This window comes from Lampetra planeri, chromosome 32 (genome assembly GCF_965212315.1).
Source record: "Lampetra planeri chromosome 32, kcLamPlan1.2.h2, whole genome shotgun sequence".
NCBI lineage: Eukaryota > Metazoa > Chordata > Hyperoartia > Petromyzontiformes > Petromyzontidae > Lampetra > Lampetra planeri.
Genome location: NC_136138.1, coordinates 12,247,162 through 12,269,558, shown reverse-complemented (window position 1 = coordinate 12,269,558; position 22,397 = coordinate 12,247,162). Strand labels below are relative to the sequence as shown.

At 51.1% G+C, this 22,397-nt stretch overlaps 1 protein-coding gene across 2 annotated transcripts in view; it reads left to right on the top strand.

The window, feature by feature from the left end:
* Positions 1 to 19,093, top strand: part of TBC1D30 (TBC1 domain family member 30) — a 45,618-nt gene extending 26,525 nt beyond the window's left edge. Inside the window, exons 1-13 of one of the 2 annotated variants that reach the window (XM_078609818.1) lie at positions 1,684 to 1,756; positions 5,698 to 5,759; positions 7,669 to 7,734; positions 8,089 to 8,214; positions 8,734 to 8,919; positions 10,297 to 10,471; positions 11,042 to 11,210; positions 11,614 to 11,719; positions 12,282 to 12,394; positions 13,178 to 13,329; positions 14,726 to 14,959; positions 15,359 to 15,556; positions 16,479 to 19,093. In XM_078609818.1, coding sequence (XP_078465944.1) covers positions 1,744 to 1,756; positions 5,698 to 5,759; positions 7,669 to 7,734; positions 8,089 to 8,214; positions 8,734 to 8,919; positions 10,297 to 10,471; positions 11,042 to 11,210; positions 11,614 to 11,719; positions 12,282 to 12,394; positions 13,178 to 13,329; positions 14,726 to 14,959; positions 15,359 to 15,556; positions 16,479 to 17,236 — 2,358 coding nt within the window. In that variant the 5' untranslated portion in view covers positions 1,684 to 1,743 and the 3' untranslated portion in view covers positions 17,237 to 19,093. Of the gene's footprint in view, positions 1 to 1,683; positions 1,757 to 5,697; positions 5,760 to 7,668; positions 7,735 to 8,088; positions 8,215 to 8,733; positions 8,920 to 10,296; positions 10,472 to 11,041; positions 11,211 to 11,613; positions 11,720 to 12,281; positions 12,395 to 13,177; positions 13,330 to 14,725; positions 14,960 to 15,358; positions 15,557 to 16,478 lie in introns of those variants that run through there. The other variant, XM_078609817.1, reaches the window with a different exon arrangement.
* The last annotated feature ends 3,304 nt before the right edge of the window (positions 19,094 to 22,397 follow it).

The following is a 22,397-nucleotide window of genomic DNA, read 5'->3' as shown; positions in this document are numbered from 1 at the left end:
CTAAACATGCATACGGATGAAGGTTGCATCTTGACCGCAGGGTCATGGGTCAAATCCCAGTCGCACAGAGGGCCGGGCACAATGCTCACAACCTACTGTGTTGTGGGCACTAAAGATCCCGTGACAACATTTACAAGAGCACGTCTTGCATTCCCAATGTGTACATGAATCACAGTTGTTTTACCGGTTCTTTGATTGGTGCGCTTTACAAATCTAGGAATCGCTTTCCGCTATCACTTTACTGCTGTATCTTCGTCGTCATGGGAGGAAATGTTGCAAGTCGTTACACTCGTGCTAGGCCACTATGCCGCGGAATGATCATGCTGCTGCTGCTGCCTTGGTAGTGGTGAACAATTAACAAATCAGTTTTGAAATTGAACCGTGGCCCCCGAATTTCGGCGGGTGGGGAGCCACCCGCCGAAATGTCGTCTTAATGACATTATAAAGGAGAGGTAACAAGAACGGGAGAGTAAAAAAGCAATGCGTGGAAGCGCATTGCAGCTGCTGGTGTGCTTTTTTTCCGTGGACGGCACCTGCATTGCTGAGCCAGGAACGGTGGGAGGGAGGCTCTTACGCAGCAAAGGGCTTGCGATTCCAGCGGTGTCCATAGGAGCAGCCCCTCCCTCCCCGTTCTCACGCTGTGAATTATTAAAAGAGAAGACACCCCGTCACCTCCTGCACCACCCAGCCACCACCATTCCCTGGGAAACCGAGCCGGCGATCCACGCCTTCGTTTCACGCCATCGTCGCCACCGCGTTCCCTGCGAGCGGTGGATAAATGGACGGCGTTCTTCTTTTTTCACGGAGGAGACTTCCGCGCTGATTTTTTATTTATTCCACTGCTCGTCCATCGCACGCCAGCCCGGCGGAGGGGAATGCCGCCGCCGTGGGCTCCGCTGCGGATTTGCGGGGAGGCGTCGCCGTTGTTTGGCGGTCCTCGCCGTCGAAAATGTATCATCAATTTTGCAGCTGCTCCGGTTGGGCTGGAAACCCGTTTGTGCTTTTGGGGTTTAATTATTAGGGATCGTCTGAGCCTGAACCTTCGCGAGCGTCCGGCGACGATCGCCAGGCTGCACGACTGATGGTGTGAATCGGCTGCCGCGGCTCATCCGTCACGTCTTCTTGGCGCACCATGGAAGCCGATGGAGCGTTCCGAGGCAGACGGACCTCGCGTTTGGGGCGGTGGTTTTTGCGTCTTCCGTGCGGCCGATGAAGGACTCCGCGTTTCTGGAAATGTCGGCACGTCCATTGCCGCATCTGCGACGATCAATAAAGAAGAGCGAGTGGGCTCTGCAGCATCGTGATTTGGTTGATGTCCTGTTACGGACATTGAAGTCTTAGAATTTTAAATTATAATAATTATAGCCTGCATGTGGTGGTGCTTGTAAACAAAACTAAAAAAAGGCCACAAATACTGAATAGTATTTTTTTGTTGTTAATCCGCTAATCGACGTGACTTGTCGTGGAATTGGCAAATCAACAACAGCAGCGGCAACAACATCAACATCCTGGCAACGAGATCAATTTAAAGGGGCGACTAAATCTGTCGGCCACATGGTGCTGGGACGCTCGCTCTTCAGCATGGCCGTCGGGGCCCACGACGCCAGGGACGTGCAGGAGAAGGGGGCATCTCCGCTGGCTCTGGGGGGGGCTCGCAGGGAAAGCGCCGTGGGGGGCGGCGTCCTGGGCAGGGTGCTTCGTACCCGGCATGGCATTTCCCGCAGCGCACCGCGTCTGCTGTGTATGCTCGAACCAGGTGCGTGGTGGTCTCGCTCATTCACCCTCGGGATCGCTCCCGATCCACTGTGAATCATGACACGCGTGCAATGATAGGTAATAATACATCTAAAATACATGGCAGTAATTATCATCCTTTTGTTAACATGCTGCTGGATGAACGCCTGTCCAATGCCTATCAGTCTACTCCTTCCAGTCGTGTGACCATAGCTCACTACGCAGTGCAGATTGATGAAGGCAGAGGACCCAACATCAGTTCTAATCCCTTGCCACTGATGTTAGCCGTGACCAGGAATCACATTTAGGTTGCTGGACTCACAGCGCATTGCGCTACCTCCTGCGCCACCGCCTCGACATCGTAAGTCGCATACTGTACGATATTTCCCATTCCCCCTCCCCCTTATCTAAACAAGTACATTTCAAATTCAGATTCTCAGAAAATAAGTTGAATTAACATTTTATTTCTTAGAAAATAAGTCGTAGACAGTCGTGCTTCACCTCGTGCATGCGGTGTGCGGCTGTGACACGTGTCGGGACAGACGGAGCGGCACTGCCGAGTGATGAGTTCAAATCTAGGTGGTAACCACCCTTGATTGATTCCGATGTTCAAGTGGAATGTGCTGGTCTCAATCCAGTTATACGTGATCGCTTAAACATAAATTCACGTTCGGTTGTCACTCAATCCAGTTGATTATATTCGGGAGAATAAAACCCTCGATTTGATTGACGTGCAATGAACGGATTTTTTTGATGGTATAAAAGTTGTGACTGTGTGGATACGCAGAAGTCTATTGCAGTGAATTGAGAATGAGTTTTTCTCCGGCCATTCTTTGATGCAAGGTGGTGCACTGCTCACGGTGTGAAAACCAAATGTGTTGTTCATCATCATCACGGGACACGGATAGAACAAATTGGAGTGTCTATTGGAGAAAACTAAAACTAGATTGTTGGAGCATATTTGAATGAACTCTTTGTAACTTGTGATTGAATAATGAGGCAAACAGATGGTGCCTGTGGCTGAATTGAGATAGAGTTTCATCCGTTGAGCAATGGTCCTTCCAGAGCAATATATTTACAAAGTCTCCGATGAGCATGGTTGGCTACGTACGGTGTGAAAGAAGTTCAACATAATACATACAGTACACCCAAGGTAACCCAGCAACAATTATGACCATGCTGATTCCCACCAGCAGCAGCAGGCTGAGGCCTGTTTGACGCCTCTGCTTGATGCCCTCGTGACCTGATTAGGGGCCCGGTTTAGCAGAATACAGAAAAAAGTTCTCAATACTTGCGCAGATAATTGGTTAAAATGGCAAAAATAATTGTCAATTATCAAAATATGTATTTACACGTTCTAGAATGTAAAATAAGTAATCCTTTGATACATTATTTATGAGAAAAGTTAATTGTAAAATTTGAATGACCTTTTGTTAACGTTTATCTTAAGTGAATATTATTCAATGGCCACTGACATTCAGTAAACATGCAGTTTGAATTCATACAGTACTTTGTTATACTGGATTGACACCCAGACCTTGGTATGGTCTGAGTGCTCGACTCACGATTGGAAGGGTCTAAGTTGAATTCTCAGGTTGTGGATCAACTCGGCCTATCGACCTTGTGGGGTAAAGAAAAACGACTGCCACTTTCTGGGAAGTCAACAGTGGACCTCTTGTTAAGACAAAAACCAACCTGGTCCCTCCATGAGAATGTGGAATTCTCACCACTGGCTCAGGGACACGGTAGAGATGAGCATCGCTCCATCGGCAATCGAGCAGGCAGAGTGAACCGTACACATCTCTTGGTGTGATGTATTTCCTCAACTCTTCAGACATTCTCTTGTTCTGTGGCCACAGTCGGGCAGTCTCATCCACCCAGCCTTATGCACACATTTAAGATGATGTTAAAGAGAAACCACTTTGTTTTTAAATAGCATTTGCTTTCTTTCAATTAAATCGAAATTGTGTGTCATTGACGTCACGGCAATGAGACCGTGTTGACCCAGGAGGAACTGATGGGGGGGGGGGGCGTTATCTCGACTCCGCGTCTGTTCAGTGTCCATAGTGACGCAGCAGTGTATGCCTGCAGCTCGGCTACACTGCGCTTTGCGATCACATTCGTGCCCTGCACAGGCAGTGAGGGGTGAACGGTGGGTAGCAGTACAGCAAATAGGTCACCGGCTTGTCTTTGTGGAATTATTTTCTTCCACCCCACTTATGTTAGCCGTGGCCAAGAATAAAACCCAGGTCATCGGGTCCATCACACAGTGTGGCATCTGTGACAACTCAGCAGTGTTGCTATAACAATGCAGCACAGCGATATTCTGTTGTGGATATTCCAACACGCTGTATGTTCACTTGACGACGAGCCACTACCCCATCGACTGTGTGGGGTCCGCGGCCGGGATGTCCGGCTCCCTGACGTGTCTCCGGGTGCTGCCGCGTGCTGCTCGGCGCGGTGTTGTCCGTCGTTTCGCTCCCTGTGCCGGGAGCTTCTTCAGTTCCTCCACTTGCGTGGCCATCGTCGTAAGCAGGGAAGTGGCCATCGCAATAAAAACGTGGAATGTCCTCCACTGGCCCTGGACTGCCAACAAGAGATGGACACCACCTCGCTGCCCTACTGAGCAGGGAGACGCTAACTTCACCATTCACGATCCACAACCCCATCGGTCGAGAGCAACTCACCCAACCGCTCGCTCACATTTACACACGAATTCACTTAGATCATCTATCGGCGGTGAGAGGCGTACCGAGTGATGGCTCTGACCACTGCGTATGAATGGGGACAGCTGTACCAAGTGGTGGAGCAGTCCATCTGATCCACCCTTTCAGGGGGCGGGGCAGGGGTGCACGAGGCTGACCTCCCCAAGCCATAGCAGATGGTGCAGGCCGTGTGGCTCTCAGGACTCGGCTTTAGAGACGACGCTAATCTCCCGGGCACAGTGCGAGCATGCGGTGCTCGGGTGACCTGATGCGATAGTACAGCCGAGCGTCCAGCATGGATGAGCAAGGTCGGTGAACGCACATCTCAGAAGTGCCGAGTCAAACCACTCAGGCTCTGGGCGGTGCTCCGTAGTGATGGGTGAATTGAGATGTCGCTGATGATTGTGATTATTCAGGTTATGAATTTAATCATGATCGTGGTGGTTGAATGTGATGTCGGTCATCGTCATGATGACGCTGGTGGTAGTGATATTGAGTGGTGGATTTGATGATTATGATGATCACCGTGGGGCTAAGTTACTGAAAATCCCTGTATATATTTGCTGTCTAAATGCTAACACTAATATGTTTAAAAATGAGGCATTTTTCGGTATTATTATTTGTGATGATAGAATTTAAATGCATTCATGTGTGGTTTGCTTCTTCCATGATCCGGCAGGAAGAACAAGGCGCTGGTAACCTGCTGCCGTTGGTCGCATTTGTCAATGTCCAACTTTACTCCTCGAAAGCCACGACTCTAGCAAGTAGCCAAGCGTCGTCCCCCAGCTCACGTGAGCGTGCGGTGGGCTTCCTCTCCATTGGTGGCCCCGAACCAGTGGGGGAACCGTCCCCACATTTCTACGGCGTGACCGGTATCTCCGTAGGACATCCACAAAGTGGTCCTCATTATCCCTTGATCCCAGAGAGATGGTGGCTGAGTCGACCCCTGAAATGGGATTTGAGCCGAGTGCTTCACTGAGAGTACCACGGTCGGGTGAAGTTTAGAAGTATGCTGCTCTAAATTAAATACTAATCTCTTTAGAACTGCTTTTTGTGTTTAGTTTGGTGTCCTTCCCACGCACCTTCGATTAGCACGGTTGGCTACGTATGGTGCGAAAGAAGTTCAAAATACTGTATATACATACGTATTGGTGCCGTGTATGCAGAACCTTCAATATACTGTGGTGTGCTCCATTAATGCATGTGCTGTGTGTGGTGTGTCTGTCTGGGTGTGTGTGTGTGATTCTGTACCACACAGGCATCGACACTCGACTCAAGTTCACTGTGGCGCCATCACCGGGAGCTGATGGCTTTCAGCAGGTGAGACGAAGGCAGCCGTGCTTCGTGCTTCTGGAGAAGGTTGTCCACTTGGCTTTAAGAAGCTGCCATTCTAAGACGCCCAGCGATCTGTCGGCATCTGTTGCGCAGAGCGCCTGCGAAATAGCAGGCTAATTCGTTGGTGGGCTGCCCTGGTATATCCATAATATCGATACAATTATATATAAATATTATATATGAAAAATGTCATGTAAAAGACGGGGGATAAGATATGCTACTGAAGCCACTGAGAATCGCAGTCAACTTGTGGGACGCACAATCCAGTGGTACAGTAGTCTACTGTAGAGTACCAGACTGTCACTGCATGGCGTTTCGGCGCAGCGGGGAGATGCAGACGACGACCGCTTACCTCGCTTGTTTTGAATTCCAGGAATGTGGTTTCGAAGCAAAATTATAAATTTGTTTGCTCAATTTGTCTGCGTCTCCTCAAGAAGTAACGGCTCTGTGTGGGACGAGGTATATCCACCTCCCTTCTTTCGAGGACACGCCAAGTTGGGCCTGAGTGGCCGCAATGTGGCTTAGGGAGCTGCATTGTAATGCAGGAATTCAAACCGGCACCCGGGCATTAGCCATGAGGCAGCACTAATGTGCATTGCATACCTTGAGGCAGTGGTGGAAATTCCACATTCCCAATGGAAGGGGGCGGTCTTATCTTTTGAATAACCTCCTCAAACTTCCACAAAGTGGTACTTGTTTTTATAAAACCTGGATGATTGGCTGAGTTGACCCTCGGCCAGGGTGTGAACTCGTTAAGCTTCTGATCGTACATTGCAGTACCCTGTCTCGCTCATGCCACCGCTGACGGAAAGGCCTCCTCCGCTTGAGGAAGCTCTGTAAGCCCCACAAGAGAATATTTAGCCTCCTGTTCCACGCTGGCCACACATCTTTGAAGAGGGGGGAGCACCCACAGTTTACCCCACCACACCATCTGCCGATCCATTCGCTGTGCTGCGCTGATTGGTGGACAGAGGCTGGGAGCATTAAACAAAAAATCCGCTGGCAGATCCAACCAGCCACTTCTAGATCGCAAGTCCCGTGTGCTAACCATGACACTGCGACAGCATTGATTTCATATTTATTTTATGCAATTAACTTGCCGATTAATGGCCAACCATATTGCACTTGATTGGCATTTTCAATTAATTCAGTTTTACCCAATCTTGATTTAAAACGAGCATTGGGCAGACAAACAGTCAAACGACGGGCAGCGGCCGTCACGGTTAAACTCTATTGGGAGATGAGGGAATGCAATTAAATGTGACGGTGCGGTAAGTCGCGTAGAGCCTCATCTCGATGCTGTTGGCAGCCCGGATGTGTTGCTGTGCTGTTTGACCGTTGCTGTGGTCATGGACCAGGGATTTGCTTTGTAAGTGCTGGGAGTGACAGGTCGGTGTTCTGTTGTGGCCCGTTGGAACGTTTGTTTGTCCACTTGGGAAATACTGCCGTCCGTTGCTGGGGCCAACTAACATATGTTTATGTAAACTGCAGGTGCTTCTTAATTACAGCACTTTCCACTCTAAACGTGACAGCCAACGATGACGAATTAGATCTAATGAGCCTCCAATCGGTGCATAACAATAATTATTATTATAATAATAAGCGTGTGGTGATGCACCATGCCACCCTCCCCCACCAGACCTTGAGGGGATAGTGATGGCACGGGAAGGCTTGCAACCAGCAGATGATGATGATAATGATTACGTTGACAGCGATGATTATGACAGTGACGATGTTACTGTTAATCACCTTGATATTGATGATGATGATATCTATAATGTTGATGTTGAAAATGATGCTCATGATGAGGGCGGTGGTGATGATTATGTTGATGTTATGATGATAGTGACGCCGGCGATGATGATTCAATGGAACGTTGTCCCGTGTCCCACAGTGGTACGATGCCCTCAAGGCAGTGGCCCGTCTGCCCACCGGCATTTGCAAGGACTGGCGCAGGAGGGTGAGGCACTCCCACACGTCTGGGCTCTGGGACCACGTTTGCTATTCGCGACCATCATGCCGGTGCTGTGATTCTGACGCGGTTTGCGGCGGTTTCGCAGCGGGGGCTATTTGCCTGCCGTGTGAGCCCAATGGAATCATTTGCAGGTGTTTTTTTGAAATGTGGAAAATTTAGACCTTGATTTCGATGGACTCAACACATACGTTTGTTTAAATGTGGAAACACGGAACAGAGATCTGCTGGTGTAGTTCTCGAGTGTTTGTTGTTGTCTGGGCTGACTGCTAGTGGGTGAGATGTGGTGGTTCTGATCGGAAAGCTCCGTTACAGGTGTCTCACTCTGGCCCTGTTCTACAGGTGTGGCTCACTCTGGCTGACCAGTATCTGGAGAGCAACGCCATCGACTGGGAGAAGACGCTACGTTTCGCCTTCAACGATCGCAGCAACCCCGACGATGAATCGATGGGCGCGCAGATTGTAAAGGTCCGGAACTCGCTGTCTGTTCAAGAAACAAGCGCTCACCCTCAACCCTCCTCCTCCCGGACCTATTGGGAGCACCCATTTTCTATTTGTTTTAACTCCTAGCGAGAGGACAGAAGAGATATAGACCAAATATACAGATGTAGGGAGGTGAGAAAATGTAGACAAAAGATTGAGCTGTAGGTAGATGAGATAAGATAGATGTAGATGAGACAGAAGTAGTGAAATGAGAGCAACGTAGACAAGAGACACAGATGGAGTTTAATGAGATGAGCTATACAGACGGGATGGGGATAGACGAATTCGTATTTCATGTTTATTAGATTGTAATGTCCATCAGCTTTTTAACTCGAGCTAGCGTTTCATCCAACCTTGTATGTTCATGAATCTGGGAACCCCCCCCCCCCCCCCATCCCAAACGGAGCTGTTTGAGGCCCTGGGCATTTCCTTAGTTTGCTCATGCACAGCACGGCCACCCCGCTGCTCCTGCTGCTGCCACTCCTGCTGCGTCTGCCGCTGCAGGACCTGCATCGCACGGGCTGCAGCGCGTACTGCGGGCGCGAGGCCGAGGGTGACCGTGTGGTGCTGAAGCGTGTGCTGCTCGCGTACGCTCGCTGGAACAAGGCCGTGGGCTACTGCCAGGGCTTCAACGTGCTGGCCGCACTCGTGCTGGAGGTCACCGAGGGGGACGAGGGCGAGGCGCTCAAGGTGCCCCCCCCCCTCCCACCACCACCACCACGGGCCTGAGCCTCCCTCGTCGTTACCGTGTCGCAGGTTTCACCCCGAGGGCTGGAGATGGGAGTTGGAGGAGGACCCGTGACGTGACTCGCTCTCGTGGTGTTGTACAGGGATCTTGGTTCGCTTTGTTACGCACTGTCAGCACAGTACTGCTGGGGAACAGTGCTACCTACAGAAGGCCGCTAGGCTGAAGAAAGTGTTTCCATAATCTGTAGAGGTATTATTGCTCACATGTCTATATAGACTTTATCCAAATCCGGGAATATAGCCCTGGGCCAAGATAGGAATATGGAGCTGGCATGGGCCCCTCCCCTCTCGAGCCGTAGTCTCCTCGACAGGCGCCGTCAGTTAGCGAACAATCAGCCTTTTGCCAATTATATCCAGAAAAAGAGGTAATTAAATCCCATGTTTATTTTGGCTCCAGCCATTGGAATGTGGAATTTCGACTGCTGGACTTGAAATTAGACGCCAGTGATCTCAGCCAGTCAATCCATAGCACCTGGGTCTGTGCTGTGACCTCCTGTGAGTGAGCCTTCATCACGTTACGTTGCCTCAAGGTGCACCTAGCCTGGCACAAGCGCCTTGGTGACATCACCGCCACTTGGTGGCGAATGTCGGTGGTTGTGGAGGTGTGTCCGCGTGTAACGTGTGTGACGTGTCCCTGCTGAGCGGATGTCTCTCGGCTTCCTGCTTCCTGGCTGTGTTATCCTTCGGAGCTGATCTTAATGGAACTTTTGGCTTAGTGAGTTTCCACCATCTCCCACTGTACTGCCATGCCTACAGACAACGTGGGACCCGACTTGTATAATGTATGGATTGTAAGATCGCAATAAGGCAGCGACTTGGAATTTTATCGTTCAAATCTGCGACAGGTGAATCTAAAGTTTTTTTTCCCTGCAAAATAAATAACAAATATATTTGCCTGGTGATTGCCTTCTCAAGCACTTGGCAACACAATTTGCCCTTTAATATTTTTCTTTCCACACCTTTCTGTTTATTCCATTTTACCCAATTATAATTATCGGACTTTTCCCAATTGCTACATTATACCTGCACCTTCCTGCCTTTGTCACTCTCTCCATTGCTTCCCCTTTCACTACCACCCCCTTCTTTACCACCCCATTGTCATGCCACCCTCTTCACCACCACCTCCTTTGTTGATTTCGCTACCACCCCCTTTCAGTGCTGCCACCTCCTTCATCCCCCCCCCCCCCTTGTTCATCGCAGCCTTCCTTGCTTCCTCACTGCTGCCCCCTGTAGTTCCCGCCCCAATTGTGTTTCCACCACGGCTCCTGTGCTCACTCGGCGTGGCGTGTGCTGCCCCCTGGCTGCTGCCCCGCTGGTCAGGTGATGATTTACTTGATCGACAAGGTGCTGCCCGACAGCTACTTCGCCAACAACCTGCGCTCGTTGTCCGTGGAGATGGCCGTCTTCCGAGACCTGCTGCGTCTGCGTCTGCCCGACCTCTCGCTGCACCTGGACGGCCTGCAGCGTGCCGCCAACCGCGACACCGGAGGGACAGGTGGGGGTCACGTGGGGTGGTCATGTGGGAGTATGTGGGGGCATCGGTAATTAATATCTAAACCGGTAGTTAAATTGGATGTAGTAAGTGACTGAACATCTTAATATATAGAGGACCGTAGAGATTGGCTGCTGCCATCCCACTTGTCTGCTTCCTCGCACCTCTGAGTTGTTCTATCTCTTCAAGATTGAGCGAATATTGTGCGCGTTAAAAGTTGAAATCATTATTAATATTACAAGAGCTTAGGGAAAAGAGATAATGGGAGGGAATGCCGATGTGGAGGAGCTTCAGGAAATAACTAGAAAGCGACGCGTTTGGCTTGCAGTCAGGTGGCGGAGCACAGGACGGATGGGACAACACCGTGAGCTGTTAGACTAAGTCTGAGTGTACGCTACTTGGGGGATGTTTAGAAAGTAAAAGTCTATTTTACATAGCGCCATTCACTCAAGGCCTCAGTGCTTTACAACACAATCCCAGTAAAAACCCTTCACACTCAAACCAGATGGATACTCAAGAGAAACCTCGACTGACGGAGCTTCCCTGACGGTCTTTGTGTGTGCGTGCGTGCAGGCAGCTACGAACCGCCGCTCACCAACGTGTTCACCATGCAGTGGTTCCTCACGCTGTTTGCCACGTGCCTGCCCAAGGCAGCCGTGCTGCGCATCTGGGACTCTCTCTTCTTCGAGGGTTCCGAGGTCATCCTGCGCGTGGCCCTCGCCATCTGGGCCAAGCTTGGAGAGTAAGCGATGGCCGGGCGAGGGGTCGCGGGGTCGTGGGGTCATCCGGGGATCCGGTGCCTCGCTGTGTTCAAGCCGCTACGGTACATGGAGGGCTCACATCGTCGCGTCTTGACAGAGACCTTTACAAAAAGTGGGTTTGGAACCTACGCCTTGTGGACTGGATATGGGCCCACATGAGGCTTCCCACTCGGAGCATCTTAGCTACACCGATTGGGCACTAGAGGGGAATATTTCTGACTTTGCAACCTTGTTTTCAAATTTTTGTGTAAGCCCTAACCATTGCCCACATTATTATTGGATTACGCTGAGGTGTGTGTGGCCCACCACCAAACATATTTGGAAGCCGTGTTTGGGCCTCGGTAAGGAAGAGGTTCCCCCACCCCCTGCGCGCGTGGTGCCCAGGCGGATCGAGCACTGCCGCAGTGCGGACGAGTTCTACAGCGCCATGGGCCAGCTCACGCAGGAGATGCTCGAGAAGAACCTCGTCGACTGCAAAGAGCTCATGCAGGTGGGGACGACGCTCGCACCGGTGACAGGGCGCGCCCGCCTCGACACGCGGGGCCCGGAGCACTCCGCACTCGACAAAGCGGGTCGCATCGGGACTCAAACGCGGGATTTAAAAGGAGCGCCCCCGGTGGCAGCCGTCCTTATGTGGCACAATACGACTGCATCCGGTCTTGCAAGGGGGCAAGATTTCTCGAGTCGTGGGGCGATGACGTTTATAATTCTGAACGGATTCATTGTGTCGTTGGTGGGTTTTTGTTGAGAATGACCCACAAAGAGTCGATCTCTCAAAACTCATTCTCAGATCTCGTTCCGTGATCCTTTGAAGCGATCCACACTATTGGGGGCGGTGCACTTTCCGTGCATAGCAGTCAAAACAATTAGTTTATTTATCTCTTCCGAATATAAGCCAAATTCCTATGTCACCGACATTAACTTTTATGTGGCGGTTGACCAAGCGGTGCCATTGTCTCATAGGTGTCTCTGTATTGGTTCACTCGATGTGACGGAGGTGGTTCTGACGTTGCTCCCGGTTGAACACCTGGCCCTGTCTCCGTCGTACGCAGACGGTGTACTCCATGGCTCCGTTCCCGTTCCCCCAGCTGGTGGAGCTTCGAGAGAAGTACACCTACAACATCACGCCCTTCCAGGCCCACGTGAAGCCTCACGGCGCGCACGGGTACGCTGCTACAACACCACGTGTCCGCGTGTCTGTGCACACGTGTGTGTGTGTGCAGTTGGAGCCACTACACGCTGCTTGTAATGATCGGTAATTACAGAACGCCGTACCATGGGGGCTCGCGAGGAATGGAGCTGGTCGATAACATTTAATTGTTTTTTTACCTTTGTGTGATGCGTGCATGCCTGTGCATGGCTTCTTGTGTTTAGTTCTGTGCGTGTGTGTGTGTGGGCGTGGGTTGCTCCTTTGCTGCCCCCCCTACCCCATAGTCTTGAACTTCCTTCCCTCGGCCATCGGTGCTGTTGGCTTCCCGCCTCTATTCAAGTCTATGCTCATGGCCTTCTCGTTCACCTGGGCCTTTGCCAGAGTGCCTCTACAAAATAAACACGCCCATCGTTTCTGGAGAGTCTTGAGATGCTGTCACATTTAGTTCATGGGCCAGAGCGGAAATTGCTCCCACCTAAGGTAGCAAATTCTTAAGTAGTATCGATGTGGCTAATAATAGTACATCATTTGTAAAAGAAATAAATAAAAATAATAATACAATGAAAATAACAAAATTAAATCACGACATTTCGGAGGCAACACAAGCTTCCTTGCAGTCACGAAAACTTCAAATCTAGAATAATTTGTTAACTTTACTAATTTCAAATGGCTACCACATCGTTCACAAGCGGTGATTGTGTCTGGTTCCCGTGGCCTCATGAAGTCCCTCTATCGATACACTTTGCGCGTGCGTTCTGGTGAGTGAAGCGTGCGTTGCTGTGCGTGCGTTGCGTGCAGCGTGCCGGTGCTGGGGAGCCGGGACCGCGACAGCGACGACGACCTGGAGCTGGAGGACGACGACACCGCCGCCATCCCGGTCACCTGCCTGGGCCCCTTGGGGGGCCTCTGGCAGGTGGGGACACAGCGGCCGCACGTCCCGAGCCTCCGAGGTAGGGGCGATACCGCTCGAGCTGACGACTGAGACGACGGTGACGATGGGGAGGGAGGTGGCCGAGAGGCTGGCGGTGAGAGCCACTGCTGAGTGGCTCTGGAGGCGAGGTGCAGGTCAGGAGTAAAATACTCCATTTCAGGTCGAATCCAGTCAGCGTCTTGCTGTGGACTCGAGTGAGGCGGCTGCGAGTGTGAACACACTCGCCGTGACAAATTGGGGCACACCGGCTTGCATTTAAATAGCAGAGCTGTTTTGATTATGGTACAGGGATCGTAGTCTTCACATGGGCCAAAAGCATCCCACGGTCGCGATTGGTTTAAGTGTACGAGAGGCCGCACTTCACGGGAAAGGCATGCAAACAACCAGGGATGCAGTGCATTCCAGCAGCATCCATTAAAGAGCTGTTGTCTACGGATGTGACTGTGTGGTGTCTCCACTCACACGACCAGTGGGGTGGTGGTGCTCGTCTGTGAGCGATCCTGAGCCAGAAGTGGTGTTCACAGTCCTTTGCTTGGTGGCAATATTTTTAGAGAACACCCACTGTTGACTTCCTAAAAAGCGGGAATGATTTTGTCGACCCAGGAAGGAGGAGCTGACTCAACCTCTGACCTCTTGAACTCGTGCTTCCCGATCATGAGTTGAGCCAATGCTCTAACCCACACTGACATCCAAACACCAAGATCCTCGGTTTGAATGAGGAGTGAGTTGATGGGCAACATCTGGGCACTTGACTATGAAAAATCTGACTGTAGATCTCTTTATGATATTTAATCATTCTGACCAGCATACAATTACACTGGTGATGTGATGACGAGGTCGCTGATGAATATCACAGTGATGTGTATGTTGGTCTTCAAGATCGTGAGCTATTTTTTATTGAATTAGTTACAGTGATGAACATTGTTATGTAAATGATGATATTCATGAAATTATGCTCGTTATATTTATACTAAGATGAACCTGATAATTAATGATTAAATATCATGTTGTATATGAGCCTGATGATGAAACTTTATAACAATTAACGATGATCATATGCATGACGTCACTGATGCAGATTAAAAAGATGATACTGACACTCGGTGATGGTGCCGACAATGGGAACGAATTACAATGCTGAGAGCGGAGATCACCTCAATGTTGACAATAACAGCGATGCTGACGATGACTGTCGTGATGCTGACGACGACGATATTGACGACGATATTGACGATGATTTTGACAATGACAGTGATGACGACGATTCTGACGATGATGGTAGTGATGACGATAATCCTGGTGGTGATGACGACAACGATACTGACAATGACGGTGGTGGTGACGATGACGGGTAGCGATGACGACGACGTCGATGCTGGCGACGCTGTAACGGCTTCCCCCTCCCTGTGCCGTAGACCACGCCGGGGAGGAGGGCGGCGGTGGCGGTGGGGGCGGCCGTGGCCGCAGCGTAGCCGAGGCGAGCCCGGGGGCCGTGGGCTCGGGCCGCACGGCCGCACACGAGCACCAGGCAGCGCTCAACAGCATGATGATGGAGCGCATGAGCACCGACATCCAGGCTCTGACGCGCCAGTACGGGCGCATCCGTCACCGGCAGAGGCTGCAGACGCACCTGGTGTGCCCCCGTACAGGTGCCTCCTCCTCTACGTTGTCCCTCAGGTCGATCGTTTGTCTCTTGGTCTGCCTGTCAACCTGGCCACCTGTCGGCATCTGTGTGCGTGCATGTGCAGAGCCTAGTGGGGAGCGGTTAGCATGCCGCGCTACAAACCTGCCACCCGAGTTCGATTCCTGCTCAAGGCCAACACCAGTGACGATTACCTGAACCGGTCCTAGGCCTCCCCTAGATCGACTCGACCTCAAAAGAGTACCTGGTGTGGTGTGTAAACATCGCCACTAGGGAGAGAAAGGCAGCCGGGCATGGTGCTGGCAACCCACCCCCTCATGTGCTGTGCCGGCCTTCATAGGCGCTCGCTAACAGCACTTGACCCAAAAGTTTGTTCAGGCTATAGGAGGGATCTTTGTCTTTGCAGAGCCTAGGCCCATGCTACTGTCGGGGCCCAGCATGGAGCCCCCACCTGTGCTCAACCACCTGATGCTGAGCAAGCAGCTGCAGCGCACGGCCTGCGAGAGGAACTGCACGGTGGTGCGCGACGGGGTGGTGGAGGGCGCCACCGCCAAGCGCAGCGCGGGCGCACGCAGCCGCCGGAGCAGCAGCGACAGCGCCCCAGGTGACGATGCCCTCGCGTGTCACGGGACTTTGCTAGGGCTCGTAATAGCCATGTTCGCTGCAGGTGCCGGGGTCCCGAGCTCAAATCCTGGTCAATGTTGTTGCTATGCTGGTCGTGTAGAGGTAAAAATATTCTATCCGTGTGCACAGTCACGTGTGTGTGCATTTTTGTACGTGGCCGTGTACGGATAGACCGGCCTCCACCATAGCAATATCGAATTCCCGCCGGGTGGCGAGATGTTAACTACCTCGCCTGGTAATGCAGGAGGCCGTGGGTTCGATCCCGGCCCTGACGCCTGCGGTATATTTTGAGTTTGCGTATCTCTCTCCCCGTGGGTGCATGGATTTTTCTCCGGGTCTTCCGGTTTTTCCCTCCACATTTAGAATCAACATCACGTGTTTAAAGTATTTGGCTGAAATTGTTTTCCACTTGATAAGCCAGTTTGTTGAGCTATCATTTGTGGCCAGGTTGCTTCTGAAAAAGAGCTGTATAGCTCAGTGATCCTTACCTGGTAAAATAAAACATTTTTTAGAATACTGCTACACCCTTGTTTTATCAGAGAGGCAATTTGATGTTTGACTTATATACAGAACACTTCAGCAAGAGTGGAGACTAGATCCATTGGCAGAAATTCCACACTGTCCTGGGTGCGAGGGGTGATGAGTGATGGGCGGGGGTGTGAGCAGTCTCTGCTTGGTCATCCATTGTTGACGATGCTCAAACTGGTACCAGCTTTTTATGTACCCCGGAGCAATGATAGGCCGAGTCAACCCCTGGCCAGGATTGGAACTCGCGACCTTCCTAAACCAAGTCGGGCACCCTCATCTCCTTCACGTGCAGGGGGGAGTTGTTGGCCAGGTGCTCGCTCGTGCTTTGGCGGCAAAGCCAAACGAACGGCACGTCTCCCCCCGTGCCGGCGCAGGCTCCCGCTGCAAGCCGGACAGCCCTGACGGAGCGGGCGTGACGGGAGACGAGCACGAACCCGCACCGCACGGTCGCGAGCCGCGCGGCGACGCCCGCCCCGACGTCGGCTCCGGCTCCGACGCCGGCTCCACCAGCACTTTGGGGAGCGCTGGGGACGAGGGGCCCCACCGCTCCGACGGAGTGACCGAGGAGCCCGCCGAGGGCGGCTCCGCCAGCACCGTCTCGCCGTCGTCCGGTTGCTGCGGCGGCTACGGCATCGACGCTTCGGAGAAGCCGGCGAACCCGGACATTGCCCGGCCCAAAGAGCTCGCGCCGCAGCCGCATGGACGCGGGGAGACCGCTTCGGACGGCTCAGATGCGGCGAGTGCGGCGGGCGCAAAGGATGCTCGGTCTTCGGACAACAGCTCTGCGGCGGCGGCGGCGGTCCCGGACGAGCGCCCCGTGGCGGAAGGAGGCGTCTCGCGGCCCGTGTTCGGGGACGGGGACGAGAGGCGGCCCAAGTCCCGCACGAGTTCGACGTCGTCGGCCGCGAGCGCCCGCTCGGTGGAGTCGCGCGGCAGCTCGGACGCGAGCGAGGGGCGGCCCGGCTCGTCGGCGGGGCCACGGGCGCCGGCGTTCAACCCGTTCCCCAGCGCCAAGACGCCACGCAAGTCGGCGGCGGCAAAGAATCTGGGGCTGTACGGTTCGGGCGGGCGAACTGCCGTGCCGCCGATGTCTCGGCACAACGGACGAGCCAGCGGCAAGGCCGGCAGCTAGGACTTGATCAGAAACATAGAAATATAGAATATTGAACGGCAAGAGAAATGGTGACGTTGTTTCCACACTCCAAACGAGCGGTTGGTGGTGACGTTCCCTTGTTTGGCAGTTTTGAGCCAACGATGGAAGTTCTTCACTCCTCCCGCGAAGGCCAGTCCCCATAACGTCGCCACCGTTGGTTCCCGTGAAATGGTACTCTATCTACCCAGAAAGGATGATGGGATGATTTGACTCTTGACCAGGGTTGTAACTGGCATCCTTTCGACGGCGAGTCACGGGTGCGTGTCTGTGTGAAAATTGAGAGCAAGGTTCGATTGATATACACTTCAATTGATCTATTGTCACACAATGTTTTCTCATGCTGCAATGTATATATACACATCTATCATGGTAATGATAATGATTAATATATTGAGTAATAATGAAGCAGTGTCATTTCTAAATAATAGTTTATTATAATAGTTAAATAACATTTTAAAAGTCCGTGCCTCCCATCTCCAAAGAAGATTGGGGAATACCCGTCTTCATTGGCGGTCCAAAGCCAGTGGTGGAAATTCCACATTTCTTTGGAGGAGGTCACCCTCTCCATATCATAACCACTGTTGGCTTCCTCCAAAATGGTGAAAAAGTGTGCATATTTATGTAATCCAACTATCGTGTGAATTTAACGCGAAGAAGACTTGGATGGGTTATTTACAGTGCTTATGGTAAAGTTATGGTGTGGTGGTGTTCGGCACCATAGAACATCTATGACATTTGTCGCATTAAATAATGACAGCCCTATCACATCTCCCAGTGTTGGCAAAACAAAAAAATAGGGTTCCTAAAGCAAACCCATAGGGTTTACCCACATTCCTGTACAGGCCCATACGGCGTACAGCCGTTTCAATACGGGAATTTGTTTTTAATTTTGTCTATTTAGTTTTATTTTCTCCCTTGTGATGGGACTTTGTAGGATGAACCTTGAGATTTATAAGGGCACGGGGTGACCAATAAGGTCTGAATTGTTATTTAATAAGGTAGGGCACTGATAAGGGGTTGACAGGTTTGCTAAAGTCGGGTCCCAGTAATCCCATAATACCGCTGCCTCCAGCGTGTGTGCGTCAAGAAGAGGACTATTGTTTATCATGGACTCATGGATCATGTCTTAGGATTACATTTTCCAAAAAAGTAATTCCTAAATTATTTAAAAAAGGAAAGTCGTGGACAGTTTGTGTTATTATGAAGATAGTAGCAACTAATTCAAATAGATGATGCTTTAATAGTCATAGGGTAAATCAGCCTATGATAATATGAAGAAAGTATGCATGGGATTAATAGAGAGTACTGTGCTCGACCGTGTTTTGGAAAGGCCAAATACAGGATTAGGTGACACCGAGTCCTCGAATCTCTGGTCATCTGTAACTATAAACCATCAAGTAAAACTATCCCAACACTTCGTGTCTTTCTACCTTGCCTACTCCTCAAGTCGAGGCTGCCGTGTTTTGTCCAAGTTCGAGAGGAAATAAAAATGTCACATTACAAGACATCTTGTTCATAACAGAAGCAAAGCCTCCAACGAAAATATTCGCATATCGTGGGATTTGTCGTAATAAAGACAATAAAAAATTTTTGACTTCGTCCCATAGGTAATTGTAAACACGAGATCAACATCCAAAATGGCGCAACTCTCATTTCTGCTCGCGGTTGTGATATTTTTCACATTTCAATGTCGTCATTCCAGTCATGGCCTAGTTAACGAGACATGGTCCTAGGCCCAGATGTAGAACAGAGGTTAATGCAACAAAACCAAGCTGTGCATGTGAATTGAAACTTGCTGCTGTTAAGTTTATGTATATAAAAATACAATTCAAAGATGTTCTTTGGTTTTTGTTGTTGCGTTAAACCTGTCCATAGGTGCGTGTATTAGCTCTCAGAGGCTGATTTTAGAGACCTGTTTTAATGCTGCAATTTGACTGGCATTTTGTACAACATTGTACTATCGTATGGCACTCGTACGACGAGAGGGACATGGATTGCATGATGCAGCGAACATCTTTCTCTTCGGCTCCTCTGCTTGATCCACACGCTTGTGTAGTTGTGCTGTGTTTAGCTTTCCTTGAGCAAGTCGGTGAAAGGACAAGTCAAATAATACCTTCTCCAGCTCTGTCATTGGCACTGCCGTACAACTAGTGGTGGACATAATCACACGACTTACTATTCATTAGAATATCACATGCATCATTTAGGCATTCAGCAAAATTTGAAGACGAACTCTATTTTTTTACGTTTGTATTCAGTAGACTGGCATCCCTGTCACCATCTTATCATTTCAGTCTCTATCGCTCTAAACATGCCAAGCAGGGCTCCTGAAATTCCGTCTCCAGGTGGGTTGAGACCTTTCTGGACAGGGGGATCTATTGTTATGATCGCAAATGGTCCCAGTAGCATGTGTGTGGGTGCTTAATAAATGGGATGGGCCTGGAACAGGTCCCATGCTGCTAAGCTGTGTAATTTCACTAAGTCACATTATCGTTCAAAGTAACACAACTTGAATTAAATCTTGACTTAAAGCTTTCGTGACTGCAGGAATTCATATTCCTGTTTTTGTTTTTTGTTATTTTTTTTAACCTATCTACGTGACTTTGCCGAAAGACCCAAATAATACAACTTTAATTGTAAATAATGAAGCACATTGAGTTTAATGTTAACATAACCAAAACAATCAAGCACGAAATTACTGCACAGTATTGTAACCTTTATTACTGGGACGTGTTCCTATTACGATTCTGCTAAATGGTAACCGCAAAACCGGTAACCGTTTCCATTGGAATTGTATTCGGAATAGGTGGGCGCACCCACACTTTACCCCACCACCACCCATTAGTCTGTGAAGCCCAGTTGTGGTTGTTGTTGCTGCTGGGGGCCAGGGGTCTGTGGTGAAGCCCAGTTGTGGTTGTTGTTGTTGCTGGGGCCAGGACTCTGTGGTGAAGCCCAGTTGTGGTTCACCTGGCCTGTTGCTCTGTGTGCGGGCGAGTCTGTTCTAACCGGGGGGGGGGATCCCCCCATGCGGCTCGCGGAAATGCTCGATGCGGATTTGAACATCCCCGGGTCCTCCTCGTGCGGGCTGAGTGTTGGGCACAATTGTGACGGCAGAGGGCGGCAGCTCGCTACTGGGGCCCACAGTCGGGGCCCTCTGGGGGGCCCTCTGGGGCAACGCGAGACGAAGCTCCGCTGCTGTGACGATGGCGTCACGGGCCCACACCGGACCTGCAACACCGGTTCAGATAATCGCCGGTGGCGATTATCTGAACCGGTCCTGGGTCTCCCCTGTCCAGATTCGGCCTCAATCGAGTGCCTGGTACGGTGTGTCAACATCGCCACGAGGGAGACAAAGGCGGCCGGACGTGGTGCTGGCCGCCCACCCCCCTCGTGTGTGCCGTGCCGGCCTTCACAGGTGCTACTCGCTCGGAGCACTTTCCACACAATCATGTGAAGGCTATACGGGGTGTATTTGTCTTGTGTTCTCTGGACAAGGCGAAGAAGCATGGGAGTTGGGATTGCACGCGGGTCGTGATCCAGGCATCGCAGCCAATGGAGGATGACCGCGCGAGGCCGCGGCGGAGAAATTGCGCCCAAGCGCCTCGTGTCCGATGCTGGACACGAGGAGCCGCAGTGGCACCACGTGACACGAGACGTCCAAGTGGCACCACGTGACACCACGTGACACGAGACGTCCAAGTGGCACCACGTGACACGAGGAGCCGCAGTGGCACCACGTGACACGAGACGTCCAAGTGGCACCACGTGACACGAGGAGCCGCAGTGACACCACGTGACAATGTCCGAGTGACACAAGTCAACCCGTATCCATGCTCCAGTGAGCGTTGGGTGACACGAATCTCCACCACCTGCATTGAGCCAGTGGTGGAAATTCCACATTGCTTTGGTGGGGGCAGTCGTTTGCATAGAGCAAAGCGGTGTTCATTTTAATGGCCCCTGAAAAAGGATGACTATTGAACTCGAAAATTCTCAACAGGCGAGTTGATTGCTTTGTAGCCGCTGTGCCTCCTGGCTGTGTTGAGTTTTATCTCAGTCTGTCATACTCGATGCAGCAAAGTTTCACTGAGGCTTAAGGTAACATTTTCAGGAGGTCCTACTTCGTAATTTTTGGCCCAATTCCATGAACCGTGTTCAATATTGTTACACGTGAGAGGCGACTTGAATACCAACATGACAAAGAACTTAAACCCGCGCGTGTTGGTGTGGCACCTTCATGCTGTGCTGGAGCAAGCAGGTGTGACCAACACACCACTCATTCGCCTTTGCACCTCATACTTATTTTATGCTGAGTCGACCTATCGGAGGATCACGACAGGTTCGGATGCTGCTTGCCACTGATATTGTGCATCTTGGACAGGAATCGAACCCCATGTCGCTAGTAATTGTAGCGCGTCGGTGTGGTGTACAGAACCACCGGTCCATATACAAGGGGAAACGAAATGTCCCGTAGAGCCTCTTAGACTGTTGAGGCAACTGCTGTTAGCGAGCACCCATTACGGTCTGCACGACCCATAAGAAAGGTGTGGCTAGTGCCACACGTGGCCACCGTTGATTCCCCAATGCTGATGTTTACATCCTGCACCAAGCGAAGTAGTCATTTAAGGCCGAGTCGACCTAGTTGAGGCCCAGGACCGGTTAAAACATCGCTGTGCACTGATGTGAGACATGACCGTGAATCAAAGGCAGGTCACTGGATGTGAAGTGCAGCACAAAGCACATTGACAAAGATCCCCGTATAGCCTGGGACTGTTGGGGCAAGTGCTGTTAGTGCACGCACACACAACACATTGACAAAGATCCCCGTATAGCCTGGAACTGTTGGGGCAAGTGATGTTAGTGCACAAAGCACACACAACACATTGATAAAGATCCCCGTATAGCCTGGGACTGTTGGGGCAAGTGCTGTTAGTGCACGCACACACAACACATTGACAAAGATCCCCGTATAGCCTGGGACTGTTGGGGCAAATGCTGTTAGCGAGCACCTATGAAGGCCGGTGCGGCGCACGAGGGGTTGGGTGGCCAACTCTACGTCGGCCGCCTTTGTCTCCAATGTTTACACATCGCACCAGATACCCATTTGAGGCTGAGTTGACCTAGGGGAGATCTAGGACTGGTT